The sequence below is a fragment of the Tuber melanosporum genome, assembly GCF_000151645.1.
Source record: "Tuber melanosporum whole genome shotgun sequence assembly, scaffold_30, strain Mel28".
NCBI classification, from domain to species: domain Eukaryota; kingdom Fungi; phylum Ascomycota; class Pezizomycetes; order Pezizales; family Tuberaceae; genus Tuber; species Tuber melanosporum.
This window is the reverse complement of record NW_003298975.1, coordinates 38,054-53,228: the sequence shown is the minus strand read 5'-3', so window position 1 is coordinate 53,228 and position 15,175 is coordinate 38,054. Positions and strand designations below refer to the sequence as shown.

Genomic DNA, 15,175 nt, shown 5'->3' with positions numbered 1-15,175 from the left:
ACCAGTGGTGACATTTGGTTTTCGTCTTCCTGGATAAATTGCAGCCGTGTAGATAGATAGCACTTAGATAGCTAAGACAAAAGCTAACCAAGCTAACCACGCTTAGGCGTTATGGATCTTTGAATGGTCGAATCTTAAATGGTATGTTACAACCCATTTATCCGAGTGTGGTGCATTCGAAGCATCACCAAAACACGTGCAGAAAGACGTGATAGGGAAAAAATGTGAAAGCCAAAAAGAACGACACATAACCACTGAATCCAGCCCCGGCACTGGTTTGTCAGAGATCCTCAGTAGTGCAGAATGTACTGATTGTCGTCACAGAGTATCTCGTTCAACCCTCCCTCGAAAACCTACAGCCTGAAGACAAGACCAACCACAAACTCCGTAATGAAACTCCCGTAAATTCCTAAAGTCCACGATTAGGTCCTTAGTGGCAATTGAGAAGAGCGGGGTGGAGGGCCGCGGTGAGAAACAAAAACTTGATAATGTTGCTGCTCCCACCTCCAAAGAGGATTATGTGATGTATAGTATCCTGAAAGTTGGTCCTTTACCCGTAGGGCCGGCCATTAACGCAGAGTGGAAAGAGGGTGCTTTTGAATGAACTAGATTTGTTTCTGAAGAGAGGAGAGGTAAAGATGGATAGGGTGAGCTCTTCTGGCCAGTTCATCACCCAAGATTTGAGCGCATGAAGCATGTGCAGTAGACGTAAGATGGAGGCAGGTTGGTAAATATGAATGGGAGTAGCAGGGTGAGGGGAAAGCGTTATGAGCTACCAGAGGAGAGGTGCCCCGATTGCTAAGTGTTGATGGTGACGACAAGAGTTTCTGGGCAAACAAATGAAGGGAAAGGAGGACGCAGATGCAGCGATCGCTTCCATGGTGTAGCTACCAGTCTTGTGCGGCCGGTTTACATGATACGCTTCGTTATCGAGAATGCTAGTTGGCTCGCTTGTCGAGAACCCTTTCTCTCCCCCAAACCCTCCAGACCTCCCGCGTCAAACCTGCCTCCTTCCTCCACACCCCTTCCTCCTCCACAAAGGCTATCTTATCTATGATACCACCCCTCCATAATCCTCCCCTCTCCCCACCTGTGTCTGTAATCTACAACACCCCCCCTCCACCTGTCTGAACACCCCCTCCTCCGCCCAACCTCCCTTCGGTAGGGTACGGTGCGTTTTCCCAGACCGAAAATTGGTTTTCTTCTTCCAGCGCTATTCACTTACCCGCCTTCAAGCTTTCACCCAGACAATGTCGGCTCCTCTCGCCTCCGCTAAGCTGCTGCATAAGCAGCTAAAGGAGATGCAAACGGACAAGGACCTAGCAAGCATCAGTGCAGGTCTTGTGAATGATAACATTTATGAGTGGGAGGTTATTTTGATGATCTCCGACGACTGCAAATTTTACGGAGGTGAACAACCATTCTTAGTTTTTAGTGATTTGAAGGAGCTCTTGATACCGAAAATTCAATTAACTCAACTAAAGAGTGTCGTAAATAAATTCTAGGTGGTTTTTTTCGTGCCCGCCTCGTGTTCCCGCATACCTATCCGCATGATCCGCCAACCATGACATTTGAAACGCCCATTTGGCATCCGAACAGTATGTTGTTGATCGTGCAGCTGTGCTTTTTTTGATTTGACTCGAGATTTACATCCCTCCACGCTATGTAATTATAGAGTCTGATGGGATTGTTAGTCTACCCAAATGGTAGTGTTTGCATTTCGATTCTCCATCCTCCCGGGGAAGACCAGTAAGCACACTTTCTTTCTTACGTCTTTTTGCTTCCGCAAGTGCACAGGGAGTGCTACCGATATTCCGCCAGGGCTATGCTTCATCCGTTTAACAGAACCAATGACTAATGAGTCACTCAAACATCAACCCTACAGGTACGGTTATGAGTCTGCTAGTGAGCGTTGGCTACCCGTTCGTACCCCAGAATCGATCCTTATATCGGTGATCTCTATGCTGAGCTCTCCCAACGACGAGAGCCCGGCCAATTTGGTGCGTCTCTAATTTAGAAAAAGAAAAATAACCACAACACAAAAAAACCTCCCCGACGGACTCACGTTTGAGAGATGCATCGAACTGACTTTTTCCGTCCAGGAGGCCGCAAAACAATGGCGAGAGAATCCTGCGGAATTCCAAAAGAGGGCGAGGAAATGCGTCCGAGATAGCCTCGAGGGTTAATTCTAGACTCCCAGCAAAAATTTAATAGAATTGAACAGAAAAATGGGAAAAAAACCATTGATGTTGCATACCTCGAACATAACGGCCGTACCATATTCCCTTTCTTTTGTGGACGTGTGTAGCATAGAATTCAGCATGCCCAATCAACTTCACCCATTCACTCGATATATCACACAAGGCTTCTTATTCTGTTAATTGACTTTCTTCCCAAAGGAAGGGGTTCCTTGATGCTTTTTTTTTTTTTTTTCCACTTCCCCTCCGCCACCATGAGAGCGAGCCTATGATATCCCTTCCCGCAACGATACCCCCTTCTCCGTCCATTCTACCATAGCCCCAGGTCTCCACCTTTTCCTCACCCTAACGCTCCCTACCACACGAGTAGAGCATGAGCACAATGCACACCATACTGTAAACAACGCAAGAAGAAGAAAAAAGAAAAAACGCAAAGGCGACCAAACAAAAAAAGCGAGAAGGAAGGGAAAAAAAATCCTCCATCCATCTCATGCCATCCCATCCCATGCAGAAGGAAGAGACAAAATATTTCAGTATCCTCTTCACCATCGCCATCACCATCATCACCAACAACTCACGTAAGGCGGGGGGGTAGGAGTCGTGGATGGATGGATGGACGTGTGTGACCCCGACAGCTCAATTCAGTCCAGTTCAGGCAAGCAAGCTCCGGTACCCAATACCCCACAATCTGAACTTTTCTTCAGGTTACCCACTTTCCCCGCTGAACAGAGCTAGGTAAATACGGTACCGTACTGTACTCGTACAGTACAAGTACCAGTACAAGTACACTACAGCAAGCCCGGTAAATTATTCTAAGTGGGAATTAGAAACGCAACCCCCCCCCCCTCCTCCGCATTACCGGTACCAATATTAAGGCTCATGTTTATACTCGTATAGGCATTGGGATTGGGTGATGGGAAAGTACCTACTATATACAGTCATGTGTTTACGGCCTGATTAGAAGAGAAGGCGGAAAGTGAATATCGCTGGCATAGATGAGTGGATGGATTGATGAAGAGAAAGGAAAATTGCACTCAGGTCAGGTTATTCGCAGCGCCATCATCATCGGCATTAGATCAATTGCCCTTAAGTTATTCCTTTTCTTTTTTCCCCTCTTGAATTATCATCCCCTCAGGAATCGTATCGTATTGTACTGCTCGAATCTTGAGAAATTAGGTGAAGTTGGCAGTGCCGCAGTGCACTTCCAAGGCAACCGCCTGTCCGATTAAGAAATAAATAGGTAAATAAATAAATTTCTGACATTATATAGATGGATACGAGTAGGCGAAGGAAAAGGAAGATAGTTACATACAATAAAGTCATCCAAACGCATGGCTGCACACGAAGTTTTTTTGGCTTTTTTCTTGAATAATTCTTCGATACGATAAAAGTACATTTTGATTCCCGCTCTTTTCCTTTTCCCTTGCTTTATAACATTTGCTTTTACTTCCTCGCCTTCCCCCCCTTCTCCCTATCATATCTCGACATGAGAATGAGCAAAGGGCAGACTTTGAAAAAAAAGAAATTTCAATATATATATATAAAATAAAAAGGATCAAAAGTCGTGACTCCCGATGCGGACCCGACTCCAATGAAAATGAACTAAACCCACCCTTAAAAGATATGAAAGTAGAGAGGAAAAAGGCAGACAAAAAAATCCGAATACACCGATATGCCGGAAAAGACAAATTCAGAATACGCCCCACTTGGTAAATAAAACAAGAAATGAACAAAAGACAAAAAGCATATCCCAAGTAGAAAAAAGACTGGCTGACACCGTTAAAATGAACGCAAAGGCAACTATAATAGATAAATAAAGACCACCTTTCACCGTTGGGAATAGAACAAAAGAAACAAATGGGAATTCGCAGATAAAAGAAATTAAAAAAATGCCTGAAACCCGACCCCCCCCCCCAACCGTTAAAACCAACCCAGCGCAAAATCCATTCATTAAAGCCGTGATATGTTGAGGTGCTGAAAGGGGTGATGGTATGTGACCGATAATTATAAAATAATGTACTCCGAAAGTCGAATAAAAAAAGCTTTTCCTATACCGCTGGTATTTCCTGTACAAGGTTCTTTTTCCTCCTAAACCCTTCTAATTGTTTTCCTTTTCCCAATCTTACAACCCATTACCATCCCGCCACATGATACTCATGTGTCTCGAAGTAGTGATTCCAAGAATTATTCTTGGATGCGTTTCCCTTGTTGCCCGACATAAAGTTAGGCTGGGGGTAGTCATTGAGCTTTGTAACATCATGTGCCGTGTGACGCCTTTTTAGGACGGCCGAAGCAGTGGTGTTCTTCTGCTGTCTCTCCCAAAGCAAGTGCTTTCGGAGAGATTCTGTCAGCTCGGTGGCGAGCATGTTTCGCCTTGTCGTGCGTGGCGAAAGTGCAGGTGGATGCATGTTGCTAGTAGTAACAATGATTGGCTTCGAGTGGCTAACCCCAGCGGCCGCCTTGGAAATCAGCGAGGATTCTTTGCGGGGTGAAGCGGCGAGTGAGGGGCCTGAAGGCGAGGTATTGCGCGATCGGATGGCAGGTGTCGAACGGGATCCGCCGTTTGTCAGCACGGGTGCTCGCTTAGGCTCATGGAGCAGGGTAGACAGAAGAGAACGGCGAGTGACAAGTTGAGGCCGGCTTTCTACACGTTGGAACATAGCGGTTTCAGTGTAGCTGGATTGTGCGCTATCGGTAGATGATTCCCAGTCAGAGGAACAATCATCATCATCCTCAATGGCACTCTCTGAAACGTTCTCATCGTCATCACTGAATGTGTCCTCATCGTAAACTGTTCGTGTGGCAACCTCGTCTCTGAATGATGTCCGCTTCTTCTTGCCTGCTATCTTCAGTCCCTCCGCCAGTCCGCTAACCTGAGGGTCCCGACAGCTGTTGATGCTGAAGCTATGATCCATATCCGTCTCATCGTCAGATACTGATGAAGGTGATGAACCAATGATCCACATTTTCTTTGACTTCTTGGGCACCACCGATGCCTTCACTGGACTAGGCTCCGGTGCCATCCTTGTTTTTGATCGGTACGATGAAGATACCTGCCCAGGTGAAAATCCACGGACGACACTGTGGCTGCTTTGCTCCGATGACTTACTCGACTCCGACCCTACGGGAGATGCACGATCGGCAGTAGAAGACATGGGGGATACTGAAGCCATTGAAGTAGCTTCTTGTGCTGGCACGGAAGGCTCCGCATCGGTTGAAATATGTGTGTTGATGAAACTCCTTCTGGAGATCCAATCCTCTGCACTCGACTTGCTCCTATCCAAATCCTCCATCAACTTGACCAAGTGCACAGGTGTCATATGCTTCTCTTTACCCCGGTAGCGCTCACTGGAATCACTCCGGGTCAAACAAGGCCGTGAAGATCGAATGTTAACCGCATCCGACCGTGGCTCCTTTGGGAACTCACACTCCGAGGCAACGGACTCAACGCTCGTCGAAAGTTCTGGTAAATCCGAGATTTCAGAATCCTGTCGCTTTGGCTTCTTCACTGGAACCGGGGTATTGGGTGTCGTTGTATCGTCACAACAAAATGTCTCCCTGTTCCACACCCTCCAGCTCAAATTCTCTAACCGCCTTCCATTCTCCAAAGACTCGGCACACTTTGAAAAGACTGTTTTTTAAAGCGATTAGCATCAATTAAAATGATCAAGTGAGCCGGGTTCCACTTACTAGTCCACATACTGAACAAATTATCCACATTTCTTGGGTCAACCTTAGCGATGTGATTAATGTCCAAAGACAGCATCGGGCTTGATAGTCGCGAAGGCATCCTGATTTCCTTTGGATCCCACGCTGTGTTGGAGTTGAATGTTTTACGGCCTGTATCGAAAGACAAGCCGGGCTGTGTGGTGTAGGTAAAGCGAGAGTGTGTAGCGAGTGGTTGTGTGATTTCGCGGGGAACAGACGGTTGTGTTGGGAAAAGTCACAAGCGTATAGGGCCAACCTTTAATGGATGATGATGGATGATGGAATGCGAGTGATAACCGCCGAGGGGGGGGGAAGGATGGTCTTAAGGGGGGGGGGCAATGGCTTTGTAGCGACGAGCGTTGGGGTGCGTGAACGGCCACGGGGGGAGGAGATTATGTGTGGGTGTGTGTGCGTGGGTGTGTGGGTGTGTGGTGAGAGAGAAAAAAGCTGGAACGGTCAACGACGAGGTCTCAAGAATGTGAGGGGGGATTACTTGTATAGCTGGGGGGCCCAGCATGAATGGGACAGCTTAGATCGGATGGGAAGTGAGCAAGTGGGAGGGAAAGAGTAGAGTGGGTCGGGTCTGAGACAGCAGGCAGAGTCTACCAGTGCTTGGGCTTACCCGTCGGATGGTCTCTCTTCGGGAGATTTGGGGCATAACCGGGGGGGGAATGAAATACAGGGCACCTGGTGTTTGCTACAGTCTCTTTTCTTTTCTTCCTTTCCTTTTCCTTTTTCCCTTTGACCTATTATCCCCCCCCTTATATTTTCCTTTTTTCCTTTTCCCAATTTTTTTTTTTTTTTTAGTCTAAAATCATTATTTTTCCATTGGGTGGGATGTGCGACAGAAGATTGGGGCTTCTCACTCAATTTGGAGGTCACTCTATCCCAGAAGGGGTTCGAGGCCTGAGGGACAAAGCCATTTCCTCTAGACCTACTTAATAATAATAATGCACCAGTATCGCAACAAAATAGGCAAAAACATCAGAACGAAATTGGAGGGTTTATTTGTTCGACTTCTGGCTGAATGATTGGAAATATACCAGGGAAAAAAGAACAAGAAAAAATATAGTGAAAATCGGAGGAAAAGAGAAGAATTCCCAGGGGAACGAGGGATGAGTTATCCTGGAGGAATGAATTCAAAAGAAGCAGGGGGAGGGAGCGTTAGTTAGTGCAGTACCAGAGGGTCTGGCCGGCTGGATTCCGAACTTTCAATTTTTGAACACCACCTAGGGGGGGTCTGTCTCCATCGTCAAAAAGTCTCTTTTATGTCTCTGACTGTCATCAGTTTTTCGATCCGTGGGGGTGAAGGGATACCCAGTGCTCACGCTCTTCTCCTCAAGGCCATGTTACCGGTACCGGTAACTTAGTCAAGAGTACTCGTAGTGTGAGCTAGAAGAGAAAAGAAAGAAAAAGCCTGGAGAAGAGGGACCAAAGCTAAAATGGACGAAAAAAAAAAAAAAAAAAAAGGCTCACCGTAATGCCACGGCTACCATATTCATCAGGTCCACCACACCTTCCATTGCCCGTTGATGCCCCAATGGATTCATGCCCTCTGTTCCCACGCTTACATAGGTAAAACGTCAGATTCCCGCAGTCTACTCCTTCTCCCCTTGATATCCAATTCCACCATAAACCTCCATCTCAAGAGCTGTACAGTACCGGTGCTCGAGCACTGGACCAGGCAAAGGATGAAGAAACGGACTTCCCACCCCCTCCTTCAGTTTACCGTCACTGGGCTGGTCCCGTGCCTCCCTCTCCTTCCCACTCTTCACTCCTCATTACAACGGTACCGTAACCGAGAACCCCCATAGTACCTGAATTTAATGCAATGGTTGTATCGATTTGTACTCGAGTATACTCGAGTAAGGTATAAAATAAAAAAATAAAAAAATAGGACAAAACAGTGAGACCGGCCGGACACCCAATGTGGGGTACCAATATCCAATTTACCATCAACTCACCAAGGTCTCGGAGCACCAGAAATGATGGACAGCACAGCTATCATGCCTGGGGCGCCTGCCACCTGACACAGACGCAAACGAGGCACCTTGCAAAGAGAGAAGGAATGAAAAACCAAACTGCCCTTGGACCTTGTTACGCTGCGACCGTAACAGATCGCGGGGAGAGCATCCCAGCTCAGCCATGCTATTATATCCCCCTCCTCAACCCAATTGGCCGCTCCTGCCCCCAAGGCCCTCCTCCTCTCCCCATGCCACCCTTATTCCTACCAGATTGGGATTGTCCCCATCTCGGCACTTTATGATGAAATTCCCATCCTTCGCTCTTCACCTCTGTTTGTTCGTTCATCCGGCTCGCCCTTAGGGTAGCGGTAAGTTATTCCAGAGCCAGAGCACAAGCGTCACAAGTAGCCCTCATTTCTACAATATCACAGCGTATCGTGTTCGAGCGAGAGACTTCGGGATTACTGTTTTCTACCGGATGCGATGGTTCGCCCACTCCCATTTTTGCCATCGAGCATGTTATCGACTTACATACAATAACGTTTGCGGCGACTCTGCCGGGTCACTCATCTCGACAAGGCAGCAATATGATACATGATGATGATACTCGACCACATCGTATGGACTATGTTTCGAGCGGCTCTCCCTCCCAAAAAGTAATATCGAATTCATATCGACCTCTACCATATCACACAACATATCTAGCATAAACGCGCAATCTCAATCGTAACTGTGAGTATTGTACCTCGTGAGTATCAAGAAATGATGTGAAAGTGCCAACGAAGCAAACCAAATTAAACGCCTCCTCCCCCCCCATCCATCCATCCGTGGGAAAACATGTTTGTTTACTTTTTCAACCACAAAAAAGGAATCACCATCCCTCCTCCTGATCATCAACCACCAGCGAAAGCCTTTCCTCCCTTGCCTCCATGACAAAGGGGACGCTGGAAGAGGGCAAGAAGATGATGAAAGGCAAATATTATTATTATTACTATTACTACTGTTATCATTATTTCCCCCCAACCAACTTCAACCATTCATCAAATTTTCACAACGATGAATAAATAAAATAAAATCGTGATCAGCAGCTGACCAGCGATGCGCCCGCGCATTACTCGATTTCCCCACAAATACAAAAGTGATGATTCTCCATTCTCTCATTCGCTTACCGCAGTCATTTCCTTCCCTATTCCTATTTCCTCGCTCCCATTTTTTCTTTTCCACTCAGTCCCATTTTTTATTTTTTTTTCCCCCTTCCCATTTTTCCCCACCCTACCACGCCTCGCACCGTACCCTACATTGACAGGCACGACTACCGGAAAAAGGTTTATTATGGGAAGCGCCAGCTGTCCAGGCTGGAACCACGTGCCTGTCCCCTACCTCTCGATTCAGGGCGACTGGGTTTTGTACTCGTACGAGGATTTGTATTTGTATCCCTTTTGCACCATGCGCCGGGGTGCCGTACCGTGCAGTAAGTCAGGCAGGCGCCTTCGAGGATGTGGGGCCGTCGAGATGGAGTTGCCCAATGTCCATGATTTGGACTTTCTGTGTTATGTTTCCAGCATGGCACTGGGGGTACGATACTTGAACCCTTCTCTCTCTCTATCTCTTCTCTCTCTTCACTTCTGTTCGGGTGGCCCCGCCATCGATTCTGTGGACAACACAACGCAGGTGGTGATGGCGGGTGATTGTTTTGTTTCTTTTGATACTGTATGATACCGTACTGTACTGTACGGTATATACTCGGGTGCAGTGGTAGTAATAGTAGCAGTAGTAGTGCCGGCACCGGCAGTATTAGTATCAGCAGTACTCGAGTAGCAGGGAAGGGATATAAATAGACATTTTATTCAAAATATTCCATCACCCAGGAATTACAGTGCGACAATAGAGATAAAGCGATTTCGTCCATCCATCCATGCACCCATCGTATCTATATATCCATAGCCATCGATTCCATCGTCCCACACATCTCATCAATCCACCCATCCTATCAATCATGGTCTATTGGGTTTTTTTATATCTATCAGTTTCCCCGCCACCACCGCCGCCATTCTAGAACAACCCGAGTCTGCGGACAACTTGTCCTTCCCTCTAAGCACGTACTGTACGGGGCGGCGCCGCTGGCCGAGGGGATGTAATGGTGGCGGTTTCAGACCTGCTCAACTGATCTCTTTCTCTCTCTCTCTCTCTCTCTCTCGCAGAGTCGCGGTAACGTGACGGACATACAGTAGAAAAGGAGAAGGAGAGGGGCAGGAAAAGAGATACGCCGGTAGAGTACCGGTACAGAAAAGTTCGAACTCGTGCTCACTCTCTATGGGCTTGATCCCGAGGTGTCATCTGTCAGCTTACGGTGGTACTTGTACTCGTACTGGTAATTGGTGGTGCCTTTTCGTTAGGCATCTCTCTCACTGCTGTTGATGAGTTACGAGGCGTAAGGGTACAGTACTACCGTAGACTCGTACTGTACGGGTACCGGTAGTTGAAGTTATTAAACAGTCGGGCAGGATCTAGCAGGGGAGTAAACTACCGTCATCGAAGGTTATGCTCCTTCCCTTTTCCTTCGCTCTACTTCATTTTCCACACCTTACCTTGACTTCACTCGGTCAGATCATCAGTAATTATTGCTATTCCCCGCTCCCCCTCCCTTCCCCTGTACTTTGTGCGATAGTGATGGATGGAAATGGAGCATGAAAGCGTGTCGGTCTTTATCATAAAAAAAAAACAACCCTTCCCATCCATCCAACTCTTAGGCACTTCCTGCTTTTTTTTTTTTTTTTTTTTTTTTTTTTTTGTCTTGCACCGTATGTCGGGTCGGTACGCTAGAGGCAGCCACCGACACCGACCGATTTTTTACTGGGTTGGTGGTGGTGGTGGTATCAGCAGAATTATCAGTGGAGGTAAGATAGATACGCCCCATCATGCCGGTCGCCTAGGACTTGCAAAAGGAGCAATTGAGATAATAGGATTGCGGTATGATACTCCATTGTCTTGCTAACCGCCCAGGATTTTTTTTCTTTTGGGTTGGTTTGTTGGCTCTCACTTGATCACGTTCTTGTGGGGGGGATAGGCGTTCCATCCAACCCACGCGTGACTTCAACCGCCCTGTCCTGCCTCGTCTGTCCGCCGCCCGGTGAATTGCCGTGGCTGTTCGGTCGTGCGAGCCGTTGATCCGATCTAGGGTCTAAATGAACGAGCGAGTGAGGGAATGAACATCTCCCCTCCGACTTTTTCCGTGACAGCTATTGGCTCCATTTTTCCCTTTCATCTTTGGCGAGAGGGCTGAGCAGGCTAAACGCTCGAGTATCTGTATGAGTACCGTACAATACCGTAATTTACAATCGATGGTTTCCCCATCTTTTTTCTTTGTCGAACAAGGATTCTCTACTCGAGTACCGCTATCATACTGGTAAGTGAAAAGGCGTTGGTTTGGATTTCGCTTTTTTGGCGAGCTGGGGTAAATTCCATTCCTGGACCCCTCCACCCCCAATCCGCTTGGTTTTGTTTTGTTTCAACACTGAATACCGTACTCGTACTGTACCCGGGGTTCGCGTTTGCGGGGTGGGAATACCCTTTTGATTCTCCAGCGTGCAATACTCTACTCGTACACTGCATAATTCCTAGCGACCCTCGCTTCCTCATCATCATTAAATTACTTTTTACGCTGAACCACCCTGACGTTTTGGCGCCCGGTCAGCATCCGCCTACGAGTACGATACCGGTATGATAGTCCAAAGGGTACAAGTAAAATTATGGGGGGTTTCCCTCGTTACTCGGGCGCTCGGTCATAGGGACCAAGGTCAAGAGAGGCAGGTAGGTACTATAAAGCCTCCCCTACCCGGTAATGTATAATATATATACACATGCATACGTATCGGGACCTCTACGGTGCGGTACCGTATGCAAGCATCTCCCGTGCAAAACACCTGTGACATTCCTACTATTGTAACCTCGTTTTTGCCTCCCTCCGCCCTATGCCGTTCAACCTGCATGCGTAAATATGTGGCGTACAAAGGGAGAAAAACTGCACCGCGCTGTACCTCACACCAGCGGCGCACCCATCGTGACCGCATGCAGAGAATTCCACGATGCTGTACGAGTACAGTACCGGTACTGTAGAGTGCCGTACAGCTGAATGTGCAGTAGTTGTATCGTATCGTACTGCAAACTCACTTGGATTAGAAGCCCCCCTACTCGAGTACCGGTATATGAACGAGCTCACGATAACTTTTCGCCCTACCCATCGGAGAAACTAAGGGGGGGGGGGGGGAAGAGAGAAACAGGAAAAGAAAAAGGCCTGGCAGACCAGCCAACCAACTCAAGCACCGTAAGACCCCACGATAACCTAAGCTTAGACCGCACGATTTCGGTAAACCCATCCACCCGGTCGAGCTTCCTGGCTTGCTACCAAGCTGGGAAGCCCAAGTACGAGTACTCGTACCGTATAGTAGCACCTTCCTCCAGCACCTTGGATCAAGGCAGCCCGTTCCGCCAGCCTACCGGCCGAAACGGATCTCGCGATAATTACTGTATGATCTCGCACGGGGCACTCGAGAGTGCAAAGTACTAGTACAGTACGTATGCTACACATAATAATAATATTATTATAGCGCCGGTTTTTGTTTTTGTTCTTCTCTCCCTCTCTCCCTCTCTTCCTCTCTCTCCCCCTCTCGCGCGCGCACTCACGCCCTCGATCCATCCTGCCTCACCCCTCACCATACCGGTACATCTCGCACCTTCCTTCCTTTATTGGATAGTGCTTGTGATGATGACAGGGAGAAAATTTCCGTGAGACTGGGAAATTGCTATTAGACATTTTTGGTACCTTTTGGTACCGTAGCCATAAAAAAAAAAAAGAAAACGAAACAGCGTGATCGCATATCAGAGATTGCTCTTTCTCCCTAGAATGTGCGAGATTTGATATAGAAGTTGAGTAGATCTGTTTCCAATTGGTGTGAGGACTTGTTTAGTCAATCAACCACCAATTGGAAGTCTATGCATATCTCATATCACCCATGGCAATGGTCGTTCCACTCCACCACGGGTATGATGATACCAGTGTGTGCTCCATGTCACACGCCTTGGGCTACCTGCCTTTACGCCAGGTTAACAAGGCCTTTCTCCCCGGAGAAACTTGATCAAAATGGTCGCCCATTGAGGAGAAGAGGAAAGAAAAAAAAGGCTCTTGAAGCGAGACGATTGTGCCTCCCGCTAAGCTAGCCGGCTAGCTAGATACACAAGCACTCGTACGAGTACACTCCGCTCCATTGACATGTCCAAATTTAGAATGTCGTGATTGCTAATTCTACTCGTACAACTATCCAATCGAATATCCTCCCCGCCGGGGCGGAATTATCTTAGGCACTCCAGGCTATCCTGCTGTAAACCCCATGCATAACGATAAACAAAACGGCCGGCCGGGCCGCCACGGTAGGGCCATCCAGTCTGCCAGTCAGCTCCTCTTTCTGGAAAGAATATTCCTTCGTTCCTTCCATTTCGGCCGTTTTGTCAGGACCCCGGTTCCGACTGCGTTATGGCGGATGGGAAGGGAAAGGAAAGGGTAAGAGCGAGGGAGGGGGGGGGGAGCGGCTCTCCGGGCGCTATGAAACCGTGCTTGTATTCTCCGGGTGAATTCTATTCGCCTGGGCTTGGGGCTACGATTGAATTAGAAGTAGAGTATCAGTAGACTTACCGGTATTGGTGAAGGTGGTGCTCTCGTACGATAGTGTTTGCTTTTTTGGCTCAATGCCCCCCTATCGTGCAAGTACCGTGCTCGAGCTGTATGCTGTATCCGACAGCAATGCTACTTGTACAGTACGAGTATCTCTACTGTACTCGTAGTAAAGGCTTGAATAAGACGGACACGATGAGTATCATACTCGTATGCGTTTTGCATTTACCGGTACGTTTACAGTACGAGTACTTGTATTTCCGGCACCCAAAGTTCTCGCCCCAGCAAAAAGTATCCGGAAACACGGTGGTATATTTTGCATGGGCGCTCAGACACGCACTGATCCGATTTGATTTGATTTGATTTGGTTCTTTTACTTGTACCATCCGTTTCTTTAACCCCTGCTTTTCGGGTACGTTTTACCTGGGACAAAGCATTGGAATCGCTGTGGGGGGAGAGGAAAAAGAAAAAGAAGGGAAAATTTTTTTACCAGACCTTGGGAGTCCAGATGTCTGTGCAGATACTCGGATACCTGTCTTTGGAAATGAGTACCGTACAAGTATCATACCCGGAATCGGGGGTCGTGAATTTGTATGGGGGCGCTCAGATGCGCACAGATTTTTTTTTGTCATATAAAGCGAATCCCTGGGGGCAACTGCAAGACGTGGGGCGATCGGACACTCGGGATTATGGGGGAGGCCCGACCATTAAGAGTATTACCCCCATGGGAAATAAAAGAGTTGATTTGGCATGGCGATTGCTCAAACAAGCAAGAAGCTTTGGTCCCTTTCTAATCCTTGGATGCCCGATCACCCACGTTCATACTAGTACCCGAGGATGATGAGATTGGACGAGCTCGATTGACAGGGCCGGAACGGGATGAACGAGAACGAGCCGCTTGACCGTGGCAGTGGTAGTGACAATGTCCGAGGGTAAGTTAGTATTCCTACGATACCGTACCATACGAGTATGAGACAAGTAGTCTAGAGCTTTTACGCCGCTGAGGCGTTCACTGCGCTCGTAGGAATGTTTTACCCTCACTCGCTCGTATCATACATAGCTTTTACCCTACCGAGTGATGGCGGTGTCATAGGGAGGTGATTCCAGGCACTAGGACATGATCATAGCAATAATAATTATGGTACGAGCACTCATAACTTAAACTTACCCTCTTACAGAATTTCATTTTTTCCCCATGCCATGCGCAGCCTCTCACTCGCTTCGCTATTAAGCGAAAGAAGAAAAGAAGAAAGGAAAGAGAGAGAGAGAAACCGGCTACCGGTTTTGGGGGGGAAGGCTTTTAGTTTTGTTCGGGTTTGGGAATCTGTGGGAAGGGTGCCAAGGGGTTGGGGTTTGGGTGGAGGTGCACGTTTTCTGTCACCTATCACACAGTTCCCTTGAACTGGAAATGAAGAGAGAGAGAGAGAGAATGCTTGAACGAGCGAACGCGCCAACAGAGTTTCATATGGCGAGTGAGAAAGTGAGAGAGAGAAAACGAGACAATTTTAAGAAGTTATGCGGTGTGTAAGTATGTGTGTGGGGCGCGTGTGAATCATGCAAGCGAAATGCAAGCCTCGTTTCGAAAGTCCGGGGAAATCGTAACAAGAGGAAAAGAAAGAAAGGAAGAAAAAGAAAGG

At 47.7% G+C, this 15,175-nt stretch overlaps 2 protein-coding genes; one reads left to right on the top strand and one right to left on the bottom strand.

Moving 5' to 3' along the window:
- Positions 1–1,034: 1,034 nt before the first annotated feature.
- On the top strand, positions 1,035–2,263 carry GSTUM_00006934001 (uncharacterized protein). XM_002839049.2 has 6 exons: positions 1,035–1,171; positions 1,237–1,410; positions 1,506–1,598; positions 1,695–1,749; positions 1,886–2,000; positions 2,103–2,263. The coding sequence occupies exons 2-6, from the start codon at positions 1,251–1,253 to the stop codon at positions 2,184–2,186; spliced, it is 507 nt and encodes a 168-aa protein (XP_002839095.1). The 5' UTR covers positions 1,035–1,171; positions 1,237–1,250; the 3' UTR covers positions 2,187–2,263.
- Positions 2,264–3,545: 1,282 nt separating this feature from the next.
- Positions 3,546–6,198, bottom strand: GSTUM_00006932001 (uncharacterized protein). XM_002839048.2 has 2 exons: positions 5,889–6,198; positions 3,546–5,829 (listed from the first exon to the last, which is right to left on the bottom strand). Exons 1-2 carry the CDS (start codon positions 5,986–5,988, stop codon positions 4,331–4,333), a joined length of 1,599 nt encoding a protein of 532 aa, XP_002839094.1. The 5' UTR covers positions 5,989–6,198; the 3' UTR covers positions 3,546–4,330.
- Between the last annotated feature and the right edge of the window lie 8,977 nt (positions 6,199–15,175).